General features: G+C 56.2%; 1 protein-coding gene across 3 annotated transcripts; it reads right to left on the bottom strand.

The window, feature by feature from the left end:
* Positions 1-1,235: 1,235 nt before the first annotated feature.
* On the bottom strand, positions 1,236-22,759 carry RORC (RAR related orphan receptor C). 3 transcript variants are annotated; one of them, XM_006217006.3, is made up of 11 exons: positions 22,652-22,759; positions 20,420-20,449; positions 10,239-10,324; positions 9,770-9,911; positions 7,997-8,509; positions 7,669-7,790; positions 6,641-6,773; positions 6,370-6,477; positions 6,079-6,189; positions 4,800-4,909; positions 1,236-1,906 (listed from the first exon to the last, which is right to left on the bottom strand). In XM_006217006.3, exons 1-11 carry the CDS (start codon positions 22,689-22,691, stop codon positions 1,745-1,747), a joined length of 1,557 nt encoding a protein of 518 aa, XP_006217068.1. In that variant the 5' UTR covers positions 22,692-22,759; the 3' UTR covers positions 1,236-1,744. The 3 variants fall into 3 exon arrangements, with proteins under 3 accessions (XP_006217068.1, XP_072802661.1, XP_072802660.1); XM_072946559.1 differs by having other exon boundaries at positions 1,610-1,906; positions 6,641-6,797; XM_072946560.1 differs by lacking the exons at positions 20,420-20,449; positions 22,652-22,759 and adding an exon at positions 17,561-20,406.
* Positions 22,760-24,498: the final 1,739 nt, after the last annotated feature.

Here is a 24,498-nt window from a genome sequence, read left to right as displayed (position 1 = left end):
CATCCTGACTGTCCTCTGGGGAGCTCTGAGGCCAGGCACTTTCTGTAGACTGTCAGTCTCCCAGATGCGGGGCAATTCCGTGCAACCTCTCATTCTAAATGTCCCCTGTGGGCATCATTCGTGGGGAGAGTTCTCAGTCCAGAACACCAGCTGTGGAGCTTAGTTTGAGATTGCTTGGGGGTGGGGGTGGGGGTGGGGAGTTGCTGAGGATCAGCTCTCACGCCTCAGTGAGGGAGGGGCTTGCTCAGGGTGGGGGCCAGAATCCTTACAATGCGGATGGCTGGCTGGACTGGACACCTGGGTCCTCGGGCAGGGATGATAGTAAAGAGAAGCACGCAGGTAAACTTAAGGAAGGCTTCCCTACCCCGACACACACACCTCTTGCCTTTGAAGTCATTTTATAAAGAACTGCACAGGTTGGGGTTCTGTTTACCCTACCCTAAGAGGGGAAAAAAAAAAGCCAACCATCCCTACCACCTGCTGTTTATCCCTCTGAGGAGGGCTCACAGCTACTTTTATAAAGCCGAGAGAGCGCTTGGGCAAGATCACGGCTGGAGAAACAGGCCTCCTTCTCCTGGAGGTGGGGGCACACAGGCACAGAGTGGTGGAACTGTGTCTGCTTCCTTCCCCCACGAGAAGAGCAGGGCTCGGGGGAGGGGGCCCACAGTCCTCCGAGGGTCTGTCCTTGGCCTCCTGACTGACCTGCGTCCAGCCATCTCTGCTTCTCTTGGGGTTTCTTGTGACAGAAGACAGCGGGGGCTGGGATAGAGTTTGCGCCACCCCAGGTCTAAGATTGGTGAACTGGGACACCATTGAAATATTCTGGGGTCCCTCAGGATTGGGACTTCCTTGAGGCCACTAAGTTCCTCTGAGCTGTGATCTCAAGGAAGGCAGAGATTGTGTCAGATTAAATGTGTCTACTGAGCTTCATGACTGCAGGTTATGTATGTGTTTCACGTGTATGTGGACGTGTGATCAGGTCTGCGTAACCACTGAAGTCCGTTTTTAAAGTGCACGTAAGAGGTTTGAGTTCTAACACTCTCTGTCTCTTGTCTGCCTCATGGACTTCATCATACCCATCCCTATACCCAAATCCCGTAAAAATGTTAGCCCCAGCCTCTTAATCCTGTCCCATCCTTACCCACCACATATTCAGTTTTTTCTAGACCCCAGGGTGCCCAACCATTTCCTTGCTGAGCTGGGAGGAAGGGGGAAGACAGAAAATCTGAAGACTTAGATTCAAGTTCTACGCAGGTGCTTCTGGGCTCTGGCGCCAGTCTCTGAGCTTCATGCATTGCCCCAGCCAAAGCCCCCCGGGAAATGCAATGAGGTATTTCAAAGGCCTATTTGTAGCTTCTGAGCCCACAGTTGACTTCCATTTGTCCAGGATGCCCTGGATACCCCTGCTGTCCTGAGGACACCTACGTCCTTCTGGAAGTCCTTGTATCCCACCCCAGGCCTCCCAGAAGTTGCGGGTGATGGGGCTGAGAAAGGGGCCAGGACAGAGCTGCGGCTGGAGACTATGTTCCTCCATCCCCACCCTCTGGCCCTTGGCCTGCTGCCAGGCAGGCCTGCAGGCAGAAAATCAGTCTCAGCATTTGCTCACCCTGCCCCTGCCCCTCCTCCCACAACAGGCAGGGACCACCCTCCAGGGGGCAAGGAAAGGAAAAGGCTGAGAGTGGGAGGGGGTCCAGGGAGGTGAGCCAGCAGGTTCCAGGGAAGGGAAGGGAGTTTCTCCTCCAGGTCACTTGGACAGCCCCTCAGGTGACTCGACTTCAGTGCTGAAGAGTTCTTTGTAGAGTGGAGGGAAAGCAGCTTGGACCACGATGGGGTGGAGATGCTGGAAGGTTTGCAGCTTTTCCATGTGCTGGCTACACAGGCTCCGAAGCTTCCCCTTGGGTGGCAGCTGGAGATGGGTTCATGGGGAGAGAGCGTCAGCCCTCTCCCCAGAGCAGAGCAGTCCTCTCATCCTTCCTGGGCTGGGAGAACCCTCCTTGCTTTCTCCCTGTGCACCTGGCACTTGTGGAACAGCCAGGTCCTACTGGTAGGGGTAGGGATGTATTCTGGGAACTGGAGGGAAGTGAGAACCGCTGTGGGACAGGTGCATGTTTTCTGGCTGAAACCCCTAAATCATGTCCCTGCTACTCCTAGAATGAGCTGTGTTAAAGACGCTGTCACTCACACGCTGTGCTTTTATAATAGTGAGATTCTGTGACTCTCTATTATATGCGCAGTTACGGGCCTCTTTGCCTTTGCTAGTACTGCTCCCTGCTACTGGAATGCTTTCCAGTTCTTCTGTGCTTGGCTAATTCTTACCTTCAGGTGTCACCTCCTCTGGGAATATTTCCTTTAACTATCTCCTGGAAGAAGGGCCCTTCATTTGGGCTTCCCTCTGTGTAGCACTTAAACCACATTTTAGGAAAAAGATGCAGTTTGTCTTCCCACCCTAGATTTAGTTTTTTGGGTAGTCTCTCTCTCTCTCTCTCCTCCCCCCATTCTCCCTCCCTCCCTCCCTCCCTCTCAGTATCCTCTGTATCTATCAAACTGCTTGGCACATGGCAAGTGCCCAATAACTGTTTATTCGGACTGACCAATTTCCAAGCAGGCACCCAACACTGTAAATTGTAAACCAACACTGCCGGCACTCAGCCGGAGGGGAGTGAAAAGGCCCAGAGACCAATGGGGAGACAGAGGGAGGGAAACCTAACTGGAGAAAGGCTGGGAAAACCATTTATCTTCTGCAGTTCCTCGTATAACCAAGTGAGGCTTAAAAATAGCTCTCACCATCCGCTGCCCCCTTCCCCTCAGCTTAGTTACCTAGGAAAGGGACAGGCAGAGAAGAGCAGGCAGCATGGGATCCCTTGACATCTCTTGAATTCATTCCCTTTTCATTCCTACTGCTTTATTTTGAGTCTGTCTTTGCTGTTGCAATAGCTTTATTCATTCACTCATTCATTCATTCACTCAACAGATACTGAGATGCTACTCTGTTGGGCACTGTGATGGGCTGTAGGGGTCCATCAGTGAATAAAATAACTCTCTGCCTTTATTAATTGTATACCCTAATGAGGGAGCTGGAAAATAAATGTGTCAGATAATTTCTTTAAAAAGGAATAAAACAGGGTGATCGGTAGGGGGCTTTTTGTAGGGGGTGGTCTAGGAAAACCTCTCCAGCATGAAGGGATGGGGCAAGTCACTTGGAAAACCAGGGGAAGAAACTTCCAGGCAGCCAGAAAAGCAGGTACGAAAGTGCCGAGAAGTATCTAGGCTTGATGTGTTCAAGGAGTAGCAAGGAGGCCAGTGTTCCTGGGATGGGCGATCGAGGGGGCAGAGAAAGGAGACGAGGTGAGGAAATGAGTCGGGGGTCATATCACGAGACCAGTGGGCCAGGACACAGACTCTAGATTTGATTCTCAGCACTGTAGGCCGCTCCAGGAGCACGGAGAACAGTGCGGTGTGGCTGCTGGAGGCCAGACAGGTGGAGCAGGGGTCCAGTAAGGCGGCCTCTCTAACGGTCCAAGTGAGAACTGATAGCGAGGGCATGACAGTGGGGAGGTGCTGTGTTCTGAAGGTGGAGCCAGCCAGATTTGTTTCCAAACTGCTCTCCCAAGTTCCCCTCCTTCCAACCTATTCTAGCCGACTGCAAGCTTTTTTAGGGCAGAGACTTTTGTTGAAGTCATTGCTGTATTCTCAGCACCTAGCACAGGGCCCGGCACATGGCAAGGGCTCATTGCTTGGACCATTATGTAAAGGGTTCCTTTCCACTGATTCCAAATTAAATTGCCTAAATAATAGCTCTGATGATAACATTACTCTAGCCTTCGGTGCGCTCCACTGCCTGGAAATAAAGTCTTAACTCTTTAATATGGCATTGAAAGTCCTCTCTGATTTGCTCCTTGACCTAATTTTCAAGTTTGTCTTCTGCTAATTCCCTGCCCCCATCAATCTATCCCAACTCCTGATCTAACACTTTAGTCAAAATGTTCCACTAGCTGGTCTCCGTCTGTATATTATCCTACCTCCTGATTTCTGCTTGTATTGCACCCTAAGCCTGGCATGCCTGCCCCACCCTCTGAATGCTTGTACACGTTTCATGGCCTAGTTTAAATGCCACCTTTTCTGGGAAGTATTTATGATCCACTCCTTTTACCCCCATGTTATTTTTAATCCCTGTTCCATGCTCTCGCATTTCCCGCAATATCTCTTATTGTAGTAATGTATCCGGGGCAGAGGGATACACTAGAAAGGGCACTAGGATTCAACCTTGCATTTATCACTTATAATTGCATAAACTGGGACAAGTCATTTGTGTCTCCTTATCACTACGGGGAGATTTTTAACACCTGCCTTATCAACTGAGTTGCCACGAGGATGAGCATATCTGGGAAAGCGCTTTGTTAACTGCATGATTGTTACATCACATATCACATATCACATATCACATTCAACTCTAGAGTCATTGGTAGACGAGTCTCTTCTTCACAGATTAAAAACTCTTGGTGGGGCAAGGACGGCATCTCTGTATCTTTCCACTCCACAGTACCAGCAGGTGCAGGGTAAGCGGTGGTGCTATTAAACTGAATTGTTCCCTCCCAATTCCAGGCTCCCTAACTTTCCATCTTTACACACATGGAAGTGACTGCTCAGTCCCCTCGTCCCCGGGCTGTTGCAAGTTCTCTCACACAAGCTGGCCCTCAAGCACTTCCTCCTCTGGATTCTCAGACCCTGGTCCTCACCAGCCCCCGTGTCACACATCTGGCACTGGGCCTGACCTCCTCTGTCCCAGAGACTGCTCCTACCTTTGCCAGGATGGCTTGGCGATGAGTCTTGCAGAGATGGTGATGAAAGGCCAGCTCCAGATTGTACTGCAGCTGCTCTACTTTCCTTTTCTCTTGGAGCCCTGGCCGGTCTGAAGGAGGAACGAGACCACAGCAAGAACAAGAAAGAACATGGAGGTTAACTTCCACTAAAAGGGTGTGCCATTTTGGATATCTGTGCTGGATAGAGGACTTCTCAGCTGAGCGAGAGAGTGAAAATGAGTGAGTGAGTGTGTGTGTGTGTGTGTGTCTTGGTTTGATAATGGTAAGTTCTGGGGCCTTAAGCTTGGCTAGCTTTCTACAAGGAAAACTGGAGAGAGATAAAAGGGATGAGAACTTACAATCTCCCAACTCCAAGCTGCCTTCTCCCTGGTACCCTGATATTTCTCACAGCCCATTCAGTGCTAGGCTCTAAAACTCTGCCATAGGGGAAGAAAAAAAAAAGATTGGGAGAGAGCACCCTGTCCCTACCGCCACCCAGCAAGGATGGCCCCTGATAGGAGACGGCCTTCGTGAAGCCACCCAGGCTAGCCTCGGGACCTCTGCAGCGGTCTGTGGCTAACTTCAGCAAACTGCCTTTTGCCCTGACTCCATAAAGTAGCCTGAAGTCATGTTTTAAGTCTTTATTTCCAGTTCAAGGGGCACACTTATGTCTCTACCCACTGGCAGAGTCAGAAGACTGATAATCTTGGTCTGCAAACGCAGGTTAGCAGTTCAACCCACTTCCTCGGGTTCCCTGAATCCTTTGCATTCCACTGGCTCCCCCAGCCCACTCCATTCTTGTGCCATGATGGCGCAGTCTAAAAATGAGTTCATACAGAGAAGTGACTCGCAAGCTTGGTAGCACATTATAGTCACTCAAGAGAGGCTGTTAAAAACTCTGGTGTTCCGGCTGCACCCCAGATCGATGACCTCAGAGACACTGGGAGGGGGACCAGGCGGCAATCCCAGGCAGTTTTTAAAGTACCCCAGGTGACTCTGTGGGTGGCCACGGTGGAATCACAAGCTGACTGCTTTCTCTCAGGGAAGTGGCCCACTTCCTCTCATATTCAAGTCCCCCCACCTCCTCGGTCCCACCTGTGCTGCTCTTTGCCTTCTCTCAGTCCTCAGCTCATTTTATTTCACAGCCAGGTCGGGTGGGGCTCATTCTGCTCTATAAAGCAACTTCCCAGATTTAACCACAAGCGAAGGCCCAGACTCTTCAGTACCTGCCACGCCCCCACCAGCTGAATGTCCCTTCCCCAGGCCCAGTGACACTCACTGGCACTGACGAGGATGAGGGCTGTGTAGAGGGCAATCTCGTCCTCGGAAAAGCGCAGGGCGCTCAGGGAGTGGGAGAAGTCAAAGATGGAGCTGACAAGCTCGCTGCAGCCTGATGGGGCGGAGAGGAAAGAATGAGCAAGGTGGCCGAGGCTGCGCTTCCCGGGACACCCGCCCCTCGGTGTTTGGAACAGGGGGGCCAATTTGTCCTGAAAAGAGGGTGCCCTGGGTCTCAGAGACTTGGATGGGGTTGGCATCGGACTCCTCTCTCTCATTTCCCCCTGCCCCTCACCCAAGGCTCGGAACAGCTCCACGCCACCGTATTTGCCTTCAAAAAAGACTGTGTGGTTGTCAGCGTTGTAGGCCCGGCACATCCTGACCAGCACCACTTCCATTGCTCCTGGGGAGTGGGGAGAATGCAGGTACAGTGTCAAACGGAGCCTGGAGTCTGTCTCTGTCCCTTTTAATGTCCTAGTTCCCTTGGGACACCTCCCTCCCCTCAGCCCTGCCCAGTCCACATCTGTCCCCAGTGGCCCCCAGGCCTGCCCGCTCTCCCTGGGCACCTGCTTTGAGTAGCACGATCTGGTCGTTCTGGCAGAGCTCCATAAAACCTGAGAGCCTCTTAGCGAACTCCACCACGTACTGAATGGCCTCGGTGAGGCGGTGGGCACAGCGTTCCCACATCTCCCACATTGACTGCATGGAAGGAGGAGGGTCCCACTGTAGGGGGAGGGTCCCTCTTTATGACTCTGGGACCCCCGCAAGCCCCTGGGAACCCAGATGGATAAACTGCAGGGGTTAGATTCTCAACCCCCACATTCTCAGGACCAATGTTTTAGACTATGCTTAGCACAAATGCACACTCCATGTTCATTCCTGTCGCTCGGTCACACTGAGCGCCCACCAGCCACTGGCACTGAGTTAGCTGTAGGAGGGATCCATAAACTTCTGAGATACAGCTTTGCCCTCCAAGAGTTCGCATCGTGTCGAGGTGAGTAGGACACACCCAAGTCCAGTGCAGATGAGTGTTTGTAGCGCAGGGGTTGTCAGGGTGTGATGAAAGGGACAGAACAAACTCTGGAGCCCAGTGGATCTGAATTTGCCTTTGGCTCCACTGCTTTGTGATATGGAGTGAGTCTATGAATTCGCCTGAGCTCAGTTTCCCAGTCCATTAAAAACAGAAGCAAATGCCAGCCTCACAGGTCGGTTGTTTTAGGGGTCAAGGATAATTTATGTAAAGCATTTAGCACAGTGCCTGGCAGAGAAGGAGTGTTTAACAAATGGCAATTGGAATTCTGACTATTGTCGTTGATGAGGAGGAGGAAGGAGAGTCTGCCCAGGGCTGCACACCAAGGTCTGGGTGGTGGAGGAGGTAGGATGGAGGCTGGGTAAAATGTTCATAGGCAGGAGCTAAGGAAAAGCTCTCATCCACCTGCTAGGGTACGTGCTTTTTAAAAGCAGGTACATGCTCATGTCTTTCTGTGATTCTCTGCCTCGCCCCAGCCCATTTGTGTGTGTGGGTGGCCGGCGCTGGACTCCCTCCGGCGGTGGTGGGATGTCCTCCCTTCCCGGCACGGTCTCCTGGCCTCACCTTCCTCTGGTAGCCGGCCACCTCCTCTCGCGAGAAGATGTTGGAGCGCTGCCGTAGCAGGTCCTCCAGCCGCAGTTGACACGTCTCTCGGTAGGACTTACAAACGTTCTGCACCAGGTGCTCTGGGGCCAGAGGAGGGAGGCAGGGGCTCAAGCTCAGCCAGCTCCTGCCCTACCCAGACAAAGGGCACTCCTCTGCCTGGCCTACCCCTCCCTGCCAGCCCCCGCCACCCTGGGCGTGTGTGATTTACATGGGGGGCTGACTAGGGCTTTTCTCCTGGAAGCCCCTCCTTCGATGTCCCAGCCCCTCTGTCTCCCGAGTTGCTCACCCATCTCTGTCAGGGAGGCATAGGGTGCCTCTGGGGTGCTGCAGAAACTGGGGCTGCAGTAGCTGTCCGGACCCCGTCCTGGTTCCCCAAGCCCAGGATGCCTGGGGTCCGCAAAATGGAGTCCACACCTGTCAGGGGCCCGCTGGCTGCTGGTGCCAAGGAAGTCCTCTCCGCCCTCAGCCTTGACCCGCTCAGGGCTGTATTGTAGGTGGTACGAGGCCCCGTTGAGCCCGGCCTTGGCCAAGCTGTTGGAGTAGGAGGGCCCACAGGCTGGAGCTCTCAGGAGGCCAGGGGGACAGGCCGAGGCCTCGGGCAGGTCAGGTGAGGAGCCCAGGGGCAGCTGCCCATCCGGGAGCCCCAAGGTGCAGGCAAGGGGGTCTGCTCCCTGGGCCCCCGCAGGAGGGGTCCTGACGGCTTGTTCCCGTTGCTCCTGCTGCCGCCGCTGCAGCTGTTTCTGCACCTCAGCATGCAGGCTGTCCCTCTGCTTCTTGGACATGCGGCCGAACTTGACAGCTGCAAGAGGTCTGGGGATCAGGAGTGTTTGAGGCAGGAGGACAGGGCACAAGGCAGAGCCAACAGGCCTTTTGATCATTATAGGACTATCCTGTCGCTTCCTGAATAGCTGACTCCAAGCAGAGCTTCTCTCCATCTTGCCCTGGAGCCTCCCTTCAGGGCACTTTTGTTTGAGACCCCCTCCCCCCCTCACTCCCGTTTGCCGCAGGGCTCTGTCCAGCCCAGACATTCTGGTCTCCTGAGCAAACACTCCTTGCTCGAAACCAACTTCTAACAGTGGCAGAATTCAAGCAATGAGCCTGGACTGAGGATTCTGGCCTCTTGAGCCTGAGGTTGGGGGTGGCTGAGTCGGGGGCCTTAAGCTGTATCAGGGTCACCACGCCTGCCTCGGAGGGCCAGAGGAAGAGGGTGGCTGAGAACACGGGTCTCCCTGTGGTCAGGCGGGCAGGCTCCCTGTGACCTAGATACTCACCACAGCCCAACCCAGGCTCCGTGGCTCGTTTCTGAACATCCTCTTCTGCTCTCTCTTTCCTGCCTCTTCACTCGCCCTACCGCCCCTCCCAGGTGTGGGGGCACAGCCCCTTGCCCCGCCTGCCCCTTTGCAACCCTGCATGTTTCCTTTCACTTTGTTATTTTGGGCGCTGAAAAGTGCTGACAGGCTCCTTCTGGCTCCTCGTCACCTCGTGCCTCCCCCAGCCCCACCCTGGGCTCCTTCTGTGGTGTGTTGGGGAGGCAGTTTGGGGGCTGGAGAAGGGGCAGTGACTGAGGAAGGTGGAGAAAGGCACCAGGAACATCCATCCTCCCCACCTTCAAGCCTTTGGGGCTGTTCCCAGGTGGACTCTGGTCCCCAGGCCAGGGATGGGGGACTAGGGAGGGAGATGGAGCTGGAACTGGAGTGACGGGGCTGGAGGGAAAGGTGTGGACCGTTGATGGTATCTGGGCCACAGGGGAGTGGGGTGAGGAGAATCCATCCCAAGGAAGGAGAAATTGAAGAGTCTGGGACCTTAGATAAAGGAGGGTGGTTCTAGCAGAGCCTGAAGTTGGGGACTGCAAAGACCCTTGACGAGGGTGGCGTGCCCCCCATAAGCCCCCAGTGCCCGCCGGAGGACAGTGGAAGCGACAAGGGCCCTCCAGAGAGAGGCATGGAGAGCAGAGCTCTGGGAGGGCGTTTTTACAGGTCAACCCCTGTCTGGCACAGCAGGCCGGCTGCTCCCTTGGGGACTCCAGGGAAGCCACAGGGGGCTGCCCGCTTGGCCTCACCATCTCGGGACATGCCCAGCGCCAAGCATTTCTGCAGGCGGCAGTGCTGGCACCGGTTTCGGCTGGTGCGGTCGATGGGGCAGTTCTGCTGACGGGTGCAGGAGTAGGCCACGTTACATTGCTGGCTCCGGCGGAAGAAACCCTGGGGGAGGCAGGTGGAGACCAAGACTGCTGATCCCGGCCAGGCCCAACTCAGCCCTGAGAGCCTCCAACCTGCAAGACCTGTTCCCAGCTTTCCCAGATCCTAGCATCCCTTGGTTTTTTTCTCCTCCATTTCTTGGTGTAACTGTAATCTGTCCAGTGAACACTTCCCCAGCTGAAGACAAGGCGCTCCTGTGCGCAGGGCACTCCTGGTAATGGGCAGCCCCAGCAGCTCCCTGGCTGCCTCAGGAGACCAGCCCTGCAGTCAGAACAAAGGCCACTGAGCCCCTTCTGTATCTGAAGAGGCTGTGTGTGTAAGCGCACTCACCTTGCACCCCTCACAGGTGATTACCCCGTAATGGATCCCAGATGACTTGTCCCCACAGATTTTGCAAGGGATCACTTCGATTTGTGCTGGAAGAGAAAGAGCTGAGGTCAGCCCTGGGTGGCAGGCACGGGACACGGTGCTTCCCCCTGCTTTTTGCTACCCTGCTCCAGCCTGCTGTTTCCCTCTTGCAAGATGGAAGAAGGAGTGAAGTGCCAAATGCCACTCAGGAAAGGGTCTGCGGAGGCCGTTTGTGTTTCGCGGGGCGGCTGGGGTGGTGTCAGCTCTACGGGGGGCGGGGAAAGCAGCTGCAGAGAGGCCACCTGCTCAGCCCTTCAAGATGAAAAGCTCTGCTGGCCTCCCTCCCGCCTGAGGGACCTGGGAGTCCTCACTACTTCACAACACCTGCTTCCCGCCCAGGGGGCTTCCTCTGTGCCACCCACCTCAGTGGGGCTCAGTCTCCAGGGGTAGAGTGTGGGGCATGGCGGGAAGGTGTGGGGCAGCAGGCAGGAAGCCCCCTGGGGGCCAGGCAGAGATGCCAGCCATCCTCGGGTAGGCAGCAGAGGCTCAGGGAAAGGCCGGACGGAGTCCAGGGGACAAGAGGGCAGGGTCCACGCAGTGAGGCCCAGAGACAGCAGGGAGAAGCTGAGATGGAGCTCAGGAGAGTGGCGTCAATACAGCAGGGCTCCTAGGTTCCTGGCCTCAGAGCAGAGGGTGGCTCTGCGTGTCTCAGCACGTGAGCCTCTGTATCCAGTTATGTGCACACAAAGCATGAATGTCAACACTGTCTGGGACTGGAGACCATCTAGTTCAACCTCTTTCATTTCCTATACAGATGAAGGAATAGGCCAGATGAGGTCAGGTGGTTGGCTCAGGTTCACACAGCTAGTTTACCCAGGAGCTGGGTCCATATCCCAGTTCCCCATAGCTTTCCATTTGTTGTTGTGTGTACATGACTTTGGGGGTACACACATCAGAGGCCATGCTGGATGCTTGAAGGTCAGCTCATGTGTATGTGTGTGTGTGTACGCATGAAAGGTACATGAGATTTGTCAGCCAGCGGGTGCGTCGGCTTGAGCCCGCGTGCCCAAGTGCATATGTGTTAGTGTTTGTCCGCCGGGTGCCAGGATCCCCTCTCTCCCCCGAGCCCGTTGTAACCTATGCCAGCCTCCTGCCTTCACTGTGGTTGGTTGCTGGCCCCAGGTTCCTCTCTTGTTTTGCCCCGTCCTGGTCAGTGCCCACAGGTCTCTGCTGAGATTCAGGCACCAGCCACTGGCCTTCCCCCAGCCCATCTTTGGAGGAAATGGGCAGAGTTGGGGTCCCTACTGTTTGAGATATTTTTCACACTTCTAAGGCCCTGTGGGTCACTTCTCTGCCATCGCTGACCTGCTGCTTTCCCTCTGAGGGGGAAAGCCAGTGGGTGGAGCATAAAAGTGGTCTAGGACCCCCTTCTCATCCCTGACACTTTTCCCATTCATCTCCCACCCTGAGGGTCAGACGAAGCCGCATCCTGTCTATATGGCAAATCCACATTCCTGTGAGCTCTCCTCTGGCCCAGGCTTGGACCCTGGATGTGTGTAGGACCTGTTGATGAGGTGGGGAGCGTGATCATGACTTGCCCACCACTCCCCGAAATATTGCTTCCATCATCCTTAAACCATTATCCCCTCAGGCTAGCCTTGAGCTGAGTCAGAGTAAGCAGCTGCCTCCTCATGGGGGACAGGCCCCCTTGGGTATCTGAATCTCCTCTGTTAGAATTCAAGCCTTTCCCCCTCCCCCAGCCCCACCTAGTCTGCCCAACACCCTCACAGTAAGCTGTGATCACCCAGGAAAGATAGCAAGTGAGCCTTCAGATTCTTTCCAGTAAATTAAGAGCAGATGGGAAGAGAGAACAAGAGGGGATTGGGCACCTGGAAAAGAGGCAGAGAATTTGGGGACACCTGCACATGAGGCCACTTGGATTCTCTAGGTCTCAGTTCCCCTGTAGGTAAAATCGGGGGAAACACAGCATTGCCCCTTGCACGGGGTGACGGGCAATAGCATGGGAGGTCCATGGTGTCACCTGAGGAGAGCGCAGCGCAGCCATGAGGGCTCCGTGTGCTGGTACAACGCGCAGAACCCAGAGGGCATCTGAGGCCCAAGAGAAGCACTTGCGCCCTGTAGAGTCTGCTCTTGCCTCTCCCCGACACCTTCCCCCTCCAACGCTGTGGGATCGCTCTCCTCAGTGGCCCTAAGCCCAGAGTGGGCAGAAACCAACATGGGTCACCCAAAAAAGCAAGCAGGAGGGAGACTAGGCCAAGCCACAGTGGGAACTCGGGCCCCAGCCCAGCAGTCAGCCACAGGCCTCCCTGCCTCTTCCCTTCTCCAGGAGCCACATCCGTGTGCGTGTGTGCGCTGACCACACGGGTGACCCAGACACATCTCTCTGCCCCATGGCCTGACCCACTGCTGGTCCCGGCCCTAGGACCTCACAACAGTGTCACCAAATCTTGCCCTTCTCTTAGGACAATGTGGCCAGCCACTGACCCCCTTCACAAATACCCATGTTTGGGGGATGCCAGAGATTGGAACCCAGCCACAAGGCCAGCCACTCGCTCATGCTCCCCAGCCATAGTCCAAGGCAGAGGTACACAGTGAGACAGGCACACAGCATCAATGGTTCCGTGCTACAGGGTCAGACCCTCTAGCCTCTGAGTTAGCGACCAGGAGACAACAGAGACAGACCCAGAGATGGAGAGATAGCCATGGAAACACAGAAAAACCTACACTCATGTCCTGGCCCCATGCCCAACCCCTGGCCCTGTCAGCACTGTCAGGCCCTCTCACCCCACTCCTCCCTCCTTGCTCTGCCACCTGTACCCCTGCAATGCCATCTACCCAGAACCTCAAAGAGAAAATACTGGTGCGCAGGAGTGTGACTTGTGGAGGAGGGGAGGGGAGAGAACGGGAAGGGGACTGGCAAGGTGGTGGTGGGGTGAGCAGGAGCTGAAAAACACCTCGGATACCTCACCTTCAAACCTCCCCCTTGAGCCCAGTTCCCGAAGCAGCAGCTGGTGGGAACCCAGATTGGGGAGGGGAGCTGAGTAATCACAGGATTACTCAAGCTGTTGCCCGGGAGCTTGGCCTGCCAGGAACTTACCATCTCAAGGCTTGAGGGTGCCAGGAACTAGAACCAAGCAGAGGTCAGGAACCTCTAGGCCAGCCCCTGCAGCACGGCTCCCACAGCAGCCCTCACTCGGCCCGCCCTCACCTGCTGCCTCGGGAAGATCTTTGAATCTCACTGCAGCTCTCACCCAGGGCCCAGCAAAGGAAAACCTCTAATTCCAAGGACAGAGAAACACTCATGCACACATAATACCTCCTGAAACCACCTAGTGACTGGATGACTCTAGACCCTTGAGTCTCAAACAAGATCACCTAGGGATCTTGTTAAAAGGAGGTCTGAGGGGGGCCCAGGTTCTGCATTCAAACAAGCTCTCCGCTGGAGACCAAGCTTGCTGGCCCTCACCCTACACTTCAGAGTAGCAAGTTTTCAGTCCCTCTCTGTGCTTTTGCACCAGGCGCCTCTTCCTGGGGCGTGAGGGTGGGGTTGCTAGTCTCTTCCCCAGCTCGTCCTTGTTTCTTCCCTGCCATCGTCCAGTGTGACCTCTAAAATTTCACTCTGACACAGCAATAGGAAAAGAAAATGAATGTCTTCCGACTGCTTTGGGGATTGAAGGATCCGCAGGGAACTTCCTCTGAGCACTTCCTATGCGGAGAAATACGGTAGAGACAAAGTAGGTGCCCCTCCCTCCAGCCTCCTCTAATCTCACCCTCCTCACAGCTGCGAGATTCATTGATAGCGCTCTTTGAATGTATCCAGGGCCTGGCCCTGTGCCACCTTAGGAAGCCAGCCCTAGGCCCTGTCCAGGTGCCCTGTGCCACAGAGAGGAAGTGGTGGGAGCAAAGGAGGGGCTGCAACCCAGGGGGATCTCTCCTCAAACCCCAGAACCACCCGCATCTCCTCCTGGCGCCCGTCAGTCTAGGGCTGGGCCTTTCCTCTCTTCTCTTTCTCTCTTCTTTTCTCCAGTGGACGTTGGTTAAGGGGGGGATAATTACGACAGACTGGTGTTGGCTGAATTCTTTCTCCGGGCCAGGCTTTACATACATTTTTCATTTAATGATCACAGCAACTCTGTGAAATAGATACTACTTATCCCCACTTTACAGATGAGAAAACTGAGTTCAGGAGCAAGTAAGTGGCTTGACTAAGGTTACACAGCCAGAAGTGGCAGGTCTGGCATGTGAACCCAGGTCTCTGTAACCTGAGAGCCACTGTCCTCAACCACTGAGCCATACATTCTGTAAGGATGACATCCAAAGGCACTGGGCAGAATGGAATGGGGGACAAGGTTACCGACTGCAGGGTAAATTGTGATGTGAGGGGGATGGGCTAGGAATGGAATTCAGGAAGGACACCCGTGGAACTAAAACCAGGACTCATGTCTAGTCTAAAGGTCTAGAGAGACATTATTCCCTCTGTCTCACGCCTTCCTCTGTGGTGCCAGGGCCCTCTTGCTTTTACCCATTTCTCAGGGGAGACTTCTAAGGCCAGGGAGAAACGGCTCACTCATCCCACCAGAGATCCTGACTTGGGACTCCTCAGGAGACCACAGCTCCCTTGGGGTGTGGACGGGCATTCACACATCTTGGTAGGCCTCTCTGCAGAAATGAATGAGTGAGTGGGAAAGAGGAATGCATCTCTTTTCTTAGCTTAGGCCCCCTCTCCCCACAGCCAAAACTCAGTCTCTCTCCCCACGGAGACCACAGCTCTGGCCAGGGGTCCCCCATGTACCCCAGCCTGTTACCAGCCTCCCTCCTTTCTCAGCTCTCAGTTCCCGCAGCTTCTGCAAAGCTGGAAACCACTGCGGGGCCACCCGCCGCAGGGGAGCAGGAGGGGGAGGGCTGGGCAGGGGTCAAGAGAGAAGCAGTTGCACCTGTTGAGCGCTCCTCCCTGCCCATGGCGAGAATTTTCTGCTGATACACCCAGATCCCAGGGCTGAGAAAGTAGTGAAGCTAAAACTCAGGTGGGCGAGGAAGAGTCTGGGGTTTTGAAAAGCCACGAAAGGCAGCCAGCCACCTGAAACCCCCTCCTGGTGCCCCCGCCACCCCCACAGTCTGGGACAGGAGAAAGGAGGGGAAACAAAAAAACTGAGTGAAAACAACCAGTGGATGGGGGAGGGGATGAATCACCAGGAGGAAGCTCTGAGGAGTGGGAGCCCAGACGTCACAATCAGCGGCCTTCCCTGCCTCTGGGGCTGCATCTCCTTTCCAGCCTTCCCTCTCCCCAAAGAGATATCGCCATCCTTTCTGAGCCCAGAGTCTCAGGGAAGGGGTAGCATTGCAGCAGCAGGAGGAGTGGAGACTAGATCTCAGAAAGGACTGGCCAGTGGAGGGCAGGAGGAGACCCCAGGGCTGCCTTTCTTGGAGAGCTCTTAGCCTGGGAAAGTCCCTGTTCCCTGTTTGAGTCAGGGGCTCAGAGGCAGGGGAGGGGGAGGGCGCCCCTGAGAGGGGCGGCCACACAGACTCCCATGTTTCACTGTGAAGGGACAAGCTCGGGATGCTCTGACTTCTAGCTCCTTGGGCTGGGGGTGTTTGGGAGTCCTGCTGAGGATGGGAGGAGAGGGAAAGGCGAAGGTGCAGGAGTGATGTGAGGCAGGGGGAGGCCCTTCGAACGTGATGGTGGCTGGCACTCACTGGGGGTTAGGGCAGTCCCCCCATCAGAGGAGGACCCCCCCCCCCCCCCGCTCCTGCCTACCAGCCCGGGAGGATGCCCTGTAGAGCCGCCCAGTGTCTGCCTCCTGCAGCCCCGGGGACTCCTGCCCTCCTGCCCGGCTCTGAGGCACACCCTATCATAGTTTCCCAGGGTGGATTTGCTGATCTGAGGCCACTTCTGGGAAGACCGGTCTGCTAACCTTTGCTGCTAATGGGAAGAAGCTAGAAGGGAAACTGAAGCTCCAAGGGGCCCTTCTTCCTGTGGAAGGTTTTGGCTCCTCTCCCCCCATCCCCGACCCAGCCCAGCTCACACACCCGCGCTGGGGTCTCCATCTCTGGCCTAGCGGTGGGGCTCTTCCCTTTCTTCGGCCTCTTCTCCACGAACCCTCATACCCTCAGACCCTCGGGAGCTGAGTTCCTGCCACTGTGCTTGGGGGTGCCTCACTCAGGGACTAGGGGTCTCTCCTTTGTCCTGGGCCCTCAGAACTGGGAGCCTCTCCAAAGTTGGTTTTGTTTTTAAATTCACTTACTTGTTTTGCAGAGGAGGAGACAAAGGCCCAATGACTTGCCTAAGGCTACAAGGCGAGTCAGTGACAGAGGTGGCACCAGAACCTGGTCTTTAGACCCTCAACCCACGGGTCTTTCCAGGACCCAATGTGACCTCCCTTCTGTGGGCTGTGGGAAGACCCTGGGTTGGGACTGGGGCTGCCTCAGGCCACAAGGGCATGGGGCTTCCCTTTGCTTCCTTCGCCCTGTGCACTGAGAGGTTCTCTGGCTTCCCTGCCCACCCTTGCTCTGCTAGAAGGCACAGGGACCCTAGGCATCTGCCCACCAGCTGTTGGCCCATGGCTCCAAGCCGGGAAAGGAATGAAGCTCCCATGTCCACTGCCTCATCCCTCTCATCAAATGGGTGCCTGAACCTGGGATGGGACACACACACACACACACACACACCACGCACACACACACAGAGCCCTGGCTGGATTCTAGTTGGTCCTCATGTTCCTGCGCTGGGCAGAGAGTGTGGTGGCTCAGAGGCCTGGATGGTGGGGCTCTGACCCCCTCTGCCTGCTAACCTCGCTTTACCCTCACTGTCCTGCTGCTTCAGGGCACAGTAACTCCTCTGGCCTCCTTTCTCATCCCACTCTTAGGCAGTTTGCAGGCGTGGAGGGAACCACTGCAGTGGGAGCCAGGAGAGTGAGTTCAGGCTGCCTATTCATTACCAGCCTCCACCTACTATAGCTGTGTGATCTGGGGCGAAGCACTCGGCCTCTCGGGGTCACAGTCTCTTTCTCTAAGATGAGAGGCACTGTGCCTCAGATACTCTTGGAGATCCTTTCCAGAGGAGTTCCTCAACAGTCCCTTTACTGAGGGAACTGCGTGGGAAGTGAGACTCCCCAGCTACTCCATCCATCTCCCAACAGACCTTGGCCTTGACCTGGACACACCCTGCCAGGGAAGAGCACTCAGCTTTGCTCACGCTGCTCCCAAGACGCCCCTCCTTTCTAGAGGGCCCGGGGTTGACGACGGGACCCAGGCTTCCCCGTTCCCAGGTGGCCCCATTCACTTACTTCTCATGACTGAGTCGTGGGCTTTGCTGCCTGGGCGCTCTGTCCTTCTCAGCAGGGGTGGTCCAGGGATGGGGCGCAGCTGGCAGCTGGGTTGGGGCGAGGCCCTCTCAGCAGAGCCTCAGCCCACAGCTCTGCACCTAGCTCTCCCCCAGTGCTTCTGGGCAGGGGGGTTTAAGCTCCGCACCATACAGGTGGCCAAGTGACAACCCCCCCAACTCCCCCACTTCCCACCCCCCTGGGATGCAGCGGTAGGATGACAGGCGCCCCATGTGGCCAATCTGGGCCTGGGGCAGGGTGTGAGGGGCGGGGCAGCCAATCACAGGGGGTGTTGGAAAATTCCAAAACCACATGCGACAGCCACACACCGGTAAAAGCTGTTTCCACCCGCCAGGTTAGTTCTGGCTGGGGAGGAATGGAGCTCACATGAGCCTGGGGCCAGGTTCCTACTCCCCCCCCAATGAGGACCCCCGAGCCTGACCCTCTTTGCCAGGTGACTCCAGGGACAGGGATGTTTCTAAAGGTAAGTCACAGAATATCTGCCTGGGGCGGTGGCGTGTGCCATCTGCGACCCTGTGGACTACCAAAGGCCGTGCTCAGTGAGATGCAGCCTGGGAGGCTGCCCCACCACCCACCATGCTCACACCCTCCCTACGACAGGGTGCACGCCCTGGGCTAGGGAGTAAATGATAATAGTAGCAGTAATAATCATCAGACAAATGCCACCAGCTGTAGGAGGGGTTGGTCCTTCAGAAATGCCCCCAGGAGCAAAACTGCTGAAATTGGGAAGTAGATGATGGTGATGATGCTTGCTACGCGCCAGAAATGGTTCCTAATGTTTTGTATGGGATAGGTACCATTATCCCTATTTCAAAGATGAGGAAAGTGAGGCACAGAGAGGTTGAGTAACTTCCCCAAGGTCACTTAGCTAGCAAAGTAGTGGAGTCAGGATTCAAATTCAGGCAGTTTGGCTCCAGATCCCACTTGAGGAGTGGAAAGATTTCTCTGGTTCAGGTCTGCTTATGAGGGTGTCTCAGCCTGGGAGGTCTCCTGGCATGTAAGTCTCTCTATAGAGTTTCTTGGCCTGAAGGTCCTTCTGAGGGACCAGTCAATTTCAGAGGCCCTCTCAGCCTCATATCTGCTCTGTGGGGTGCCTCAGCCTGAGGGTTCCCTCTTCAGGGCCCCTTAGTAATCAGGACCCCTCTTGGCCTTACGGTCTCTCCTGGACTCCTCCCTTCTTGGGGTTATCTTGGACCCCCTTCCAGAGCCCATTTTTCAGAACCTCTAGGCCTGGGGGAGGCATTAATCTCCTGGATTCTCTAAGCCAGCCTCCTAAGAGGTCTCTCATCTTGCCGGGACTCCAACGGCTCCTCCGCCTCCTGCAGGCCTTTTCCTGCTGGCCTTCCCTGGGCTCTCAGGAGCTGGGCAGTGGATTGGATAGGGCTGTCAGCCTGTGTCCTACTGAGGACACTCACGGGTGGGGGTGGCCTGGGAGTATGGTTGCACAAGGCTAGTGGGTTGGGGAGGGGATACAGGGTGTGGTCCTGGCCGAGGTTTCTGTGGTAAGGGGTTAAGGGTAGGAATAGAGTTTAGCCTCTTCTAGTTCCAGATGCTCCGAAAGTCCCCCTTCTCCCCCCACCCACATAAGGTCCCTGGCTCCCCCTCCCTCTAACTCGCTCGCGTCACTCCTTGACCCGCTTTCCTCCCGAGGCCCTGCTCAGCATTTCCGTGGGGCCCTGTGGCTAGGGGCAGATGAGGTACCGATCAGGATTGTGCTGAGCAAAGCAACCCCCCACTCAGAAGGACGTAGCATCCTGGCGGCCCCCCAGCCCCACTCTGACCAGCTCAGGGAGGAGGGTGATGCTGTTGCCCTTTGAGATCTCTCTGCTTGGAACAAGGAGCTCTAGGCAATTTTGGCAGCAGGAGGAGCCACAGTGAGCTCTCAGGAGGAACTGGGAGGCAATCCTAGAAAGGGTTATGGAGAAATGCAGGTGGCCTGACCTGCCCCAGAGTGGTCCTCATCAATTCAAGGAACCTATGCTTAGAAGGCCTTCCCCAGAGTGCCCTCAGGCTGGTAAGGGCTTGTTGATGGGACACAAGCTTTGGGACCGAGGAGCAGTGGGTGCATTTCCTGGAGGAGTAGCCTCTCCCACAAACTAGGAGGGGAGATCTGATGTGCTGAGAGGTGCCTAGAGAGGATGCTTACTTACTAGTATCCATTGGGAAGTCCTTCCTGAGCTCTAACCCCTTTCTCACATGCTGTAGCCTCAGTCTTTCAGGGCCCCAGGACTCAGAGTGTTCCTATCCATGTGTTTCCCTCAGAGATGAAGGCTTTCCTGCTCTCCAGCCCTGCACAGCCTGCCCCCAGGCTTGTTCACACCTCGGGATGTGTTAACCACAGAGATGAACACCAAACCTGGCTCTGCTGCCCGCAAAGCCTGTTGCAGGCTCCCCGAGTCCCTGAGGCGCCCCTGCCTCCCCACCTCTCCTTTCCCTGGACCAGCGGCCTGCCCCACTCCCTTGCATCTCCTGTGCCCCTGCCCAACACCTCCCTCTCCTGATTCCCTGTCACTGTTCTCTCCTTGTTTCTTGCAACGTTTCCTCTCACTCTTCAGGCTTCTTCCTTATCTCCTCCCATTGCCCTGATCTTGAGGTTTCTTTGCCTTTCCCCCTCCTTTCCTCGTCTCTGCATCTCCTCTGTTTTTCTAGGCTCCACCTCCTTTCAGGCCCGGCCATCTCTGCTTGGCTCCTCCATCTCTGTGCAACGCATGCGCCTTTCTTTTACGCGGAACTCCCAGGGCCCTTGCTGAATTCCTTGCCATCTCTCCACATCCCCAGTTCTTGCCCCAACTCTCTACTCACAGGTGTGGGTCTTCTTTGCAGCCAGCAGCTCTGTAAAGAGAAGAGAGGGGGTCAGGACCAAAAGTTGAAGACCACAGAGGACAGAGAGACACCCGCCAATGCCCAGGCCCCCATCCCCATCCCATTCCTTCCCAGAAGAATGTGGTGTCTGAGGATGAGATGGCCCCACCCTCCATAGCACCCCTCTCTTCATTCTCTGCCTTCCAGTCACAAGAGGCCTCTTCCGGGTCCTCAAAAGTGCCGGCTCCCCACTACTCTGGGATTTCCCCACACTATTCCTTCTTCCTGGAATGCCCCTTCGTTGCTCCACCTCAGTCTAGCCAACTTCTCATCCCCCAAGTTCCCGATTATGTCCTTTCTTAGAGAAGCTCTGCACGCCCCCTACCCTGCCCTGGTGCTCACACACTCAGCACCCGGGCATTCGACTTCCTGGCACTCACCACATCATCTCTCTACTATAGTTGTGTCATTATGTGTGAAACGGGGCTTTCCTGCTAGACACTAAGCCCTATGGAGGCAGGGGCTGTGTCTGTCTTGTTCACCTTGTTATTCTGTAGTGCCTGCCCCGTGAGAGGTGCACAGTAAATATCCTGCAGCCAGAATTAAATCTCTTGGTTGCTTATTTGTGCCTGCAAGCACCTGGGAATTCCAGAGGTGTGGGGGTTGAGGGTAGGGAAGTGAGGATGTTAGGAGGAAGAGGAAGGGAGAGCTGTAAGCACAGACCCTGCTCTGCCTTCTGCGGGCTCTGGCTCCGCTTGCAGAGGAAGCAATCCCTTCCTGTTGCTGTGTGTGGCTGGTCCCGGTGGCAAGCAGGCAGTAGGGAGCACCGGCAGGCTAACGAGGGGTGGGCAGGGAGGCACAGACCTCCAGAGGGACAGCTGCTGAGGGGAAAGCCTTATCCAGAGCACCGCTGGCGGGGAGGGGTGCCATTCATTCACATGATTAGCTTTTATTAAACACCTACCAAGGAGGCTTTCCCTGCTAGACTTTGGTGCATTTCTTACAGCTGCATAGCAGCCCCTCCCAGAGCACAGGGCCAGTCTTTAGTTTCAGAAAACACTGCAGGCCTGCATTATGCCCCCTACAGTTACCCTAACCTCTGACTCTGCTCTCCTGTTATTTTTCACCTTCTGCTTGTCCAGTCATGGACACCTCCACCCTCCCTTCCCCTCCATCCCTACACTGTCCCTCTGCCCAGGTGATGCTCCCCACTAGCAGGCTTCCTCCATTGGGCTGAGTGGAGGTGAGTGGTCTTGAAGGCCTGGGCTCTGCTGGGCTGGGGTGGGGGAAAGACTGCCCAGCGAGGGAGTGGCTCCATCCGGGGCCTCCCATCTCCCCCAAGATTCTGCGTGGCCCCCCACCCAGCTTCCTCCCCGAAGAGGCACCATCTCTCTGGCCCCTAGCCTTGCACTTCAGAGGAGTCCTGGGGTGGGGGTGCTCCTCTTGCTCGCCCTGGCAGTGGAGTTCTTCCTCCACCAGGTGGCCCTGGAGCTTTCCCCCTCAGTGCTCACACCTGACCAAGTGGCAGTGGGATCCTGCAGATAGGGTCTCTGAGTCAGGTCATTCGTGGAGCCAAGGACTACCTGACTCTCTTGCCCCCTGATGCCCCTAGCTGGGTGCCCACACTCTGCAGAAATGAAGCCCCATGCCCCCGGGCCAGGGGGAAGGAAAGTGCTGGGCTGGTGGGTGTGGGCGGCAGACAGGGAGCTGTTGCTCTTTTCCCAGACCCTTTGTCATCCTTAAAGGCAGGAGAGCTTCTTCCGTTGGTGAGTGAAGTGGCCAGCCTCCCAGCCACTGCTGCCCAGGGGCCCAGCCTGATGAGCGGTGTCGCCTCTCCTCCCAGAGGGTTCTCACACTGGGAAGGGCCTGCCCACGTGCTGCCCCTTCCCTCCCTCTGGCTTCCGGGCCTCTGTTCTTTCCCCCATCCCACCTGTCTCTTCCTTCTTCAATTCTCCCTTTCTTTCCCATCCATGTGCTTCCTCTCTCCCCAACTTCCTATTTTTCCTCCTCTGTCATGTCCCCAGCCCCTCCTCCTGTTTCTCCTTCAGTTTCTACCAAGACCTGTCCCGTCTCACTGGCCTGCCTTCCTCTGCCAACCCGTTTCTCTCTTTCTCCCTTCTCTTGCCCCTCCTCCCCTCCTCACTTTCCGACCAGTCTCTTCCCATCTCTCTCTCTCCTCTGAACCTCCTGGCAGCCCCTTCCACCTGCCTGCAGGGCTGTAGGGCCTCTTACCCTGCGAGGCTCGGTGGTGTCTCTGTGGGGCTCTGTCCATGGGGCAACTCCCTTGGTGCCGTCCTTGCTGCCCTGGCTGGCCAGGAGGGCAGGGAGCAGGGCCCAGGGGAGGGAAGAGGGAGGAGGGAGGGAGCACCTGGCCCGGCAGTAGGCAGGGGAAAGGAGTGGCTGGCAGAGCATCCTGGCATCAGGAGGGGGACAAGGGGAGAGAGAGGAGCAATACAGTTTGGAGCCTTGAGGAGAAACAGGATAGGTGATGGGTAGGGGGCTAGCATTTATTGGTCACCTACTGTGTGCTGGGCCCCTTGCTGGTCACTCTAGGAAAATCCATGGTTTTCTTCAGTTCTCCCAAAATCCACCATGAGGCAAGCGCAGTTCCTCCAGACAACTAGCCAGTGCTCGTAAGCTATGTGGCGCTCGAAGATTGTCACGACTCGCCCAAGGGCTTGCACAAGGACAGGAAGTGCCTGACCTGTGATTTGAACCCAGGTCTTTGTGACTTTAGAATCATTCACTTTCTATTTGACAAAGACAGGTGGCAGGAACGGGGGAGTTGGGGAGCAGAGAGACGAAGACAGGATGGCTTATTGGGGGGTGCCTCTTCTCCAGGACAATGTCAGATTCATCGCAGTGGTTCTCGAGTTTCTTGAGGTCTCTGCCAGCTTAGCCCCTGCCCTTTGCTGTCCTTCCCTAGAATTCCCTTGCTTCCTGGTGCCTTCACATAGTCCCGGTCTGCTGGGGCCAGGGGCAGGCTGGAGGAGTGTGCAGGGGCTGAGGAGCAGTGGGAGAGCAGAGGCGAGGAGACACGCTACAGTGAGCCAGCTGCAGGAGACAGACCCCAGGCTGAGCCGGCCCCCTGGGACCTGCCCTGAGGAAGGGCTCTGCAGAGAGCCACAGGGTACGGCCTGCAGGTCCTGGATGCCACTAATTTCCTGCACAGCCTGGGCCCAGAGTTTGATTAGCTGGGCCTGGCTCTCCTGGTTGCCCAACAGGCCGGCTGGCCAGGGGCCAGGCTGCAGTGGGGAGGCTCCCTGGCACCTCCTCCTGCTCTCAGTCCCAGCTGGTAAACAGCAGAGCAGGGGCCAGCCACGCCTCAGCCTCGTGACTGCAGCCCACTCCCCCCAACCTGGTGCACGTGGCGCCTGGCGTGGAGCGGGCAGGCAGCTGTCCCTTCCCTTCCCTGCCCTCCCATCTCGCCGTCATCCGATCGTGCCCCACCCTGGAACTTCATACTCTGCTATCAGCGCCTCCACTCCAGGGGAGCCCCCAGAGTCTCCCAGGGGCTGCAGCTTAAGGGACAAAGGTTAGAAGTAGAGAAGGACTTTCTAACTCCTAGGATGGTTGACAGAGGGGCAGGGAGTGAGGAAGAGTGGAGTGGAAACTTTTGGGGACCTTCTTGTACCGAGAGTCTGAGGGCGTGTGTCTGTGTCTCTGAGCCTCTTCTGATTATCCCCGTGTCCTTTTGGTAAATGCATGGCCCACGCGTCTGTGTACACTTCTCTGCACAGAACAGGATGTTGGTCTGTTTTGGGGCTCAGCCCCTTGGGCAGGCTTGGAGTAAGAAGCAAAGCTCTCTGAAGCACCGCCCAGCCCAATGGCCAGCTGACAAGTAGAGCCGGCAAGAGGCAGAGGGGCAGGGCTGCAGAGAGCGCTCGGCCCGTGTGGCTCCGCTCTCCCCTTCCCCGCCCGTGACTGGCTTTGCATCCACTCAGTATCCTCCATCTGTGTCTCTCCCTGCCAACTTCTCCCCGACCATGGCTCTTCTGTTTTCTGTGCCTCTGTAGCTCATCCCCCTCTCTCTTTTCTCCTCTTTTAAGCCTCTCTTCCTGTGACTCTGGGTCTCTCGG

This window comes from Vicugna pacos, chromosome 21, assembly GCF_048564905.1.
Source record: "Vicugna pacos chromosome 21, VicPac4, whole genome shotgun sequence".
NCBI classification, from domain to species: Eukaryota; Metazoa; Chordata; class Mammalia; order Artiodactyla; family Camelidae; genus Vicugna; species Vicugna pacos.
This window is presented reverse-complemented; position numbering and strand designations above follow the sequence as displayed.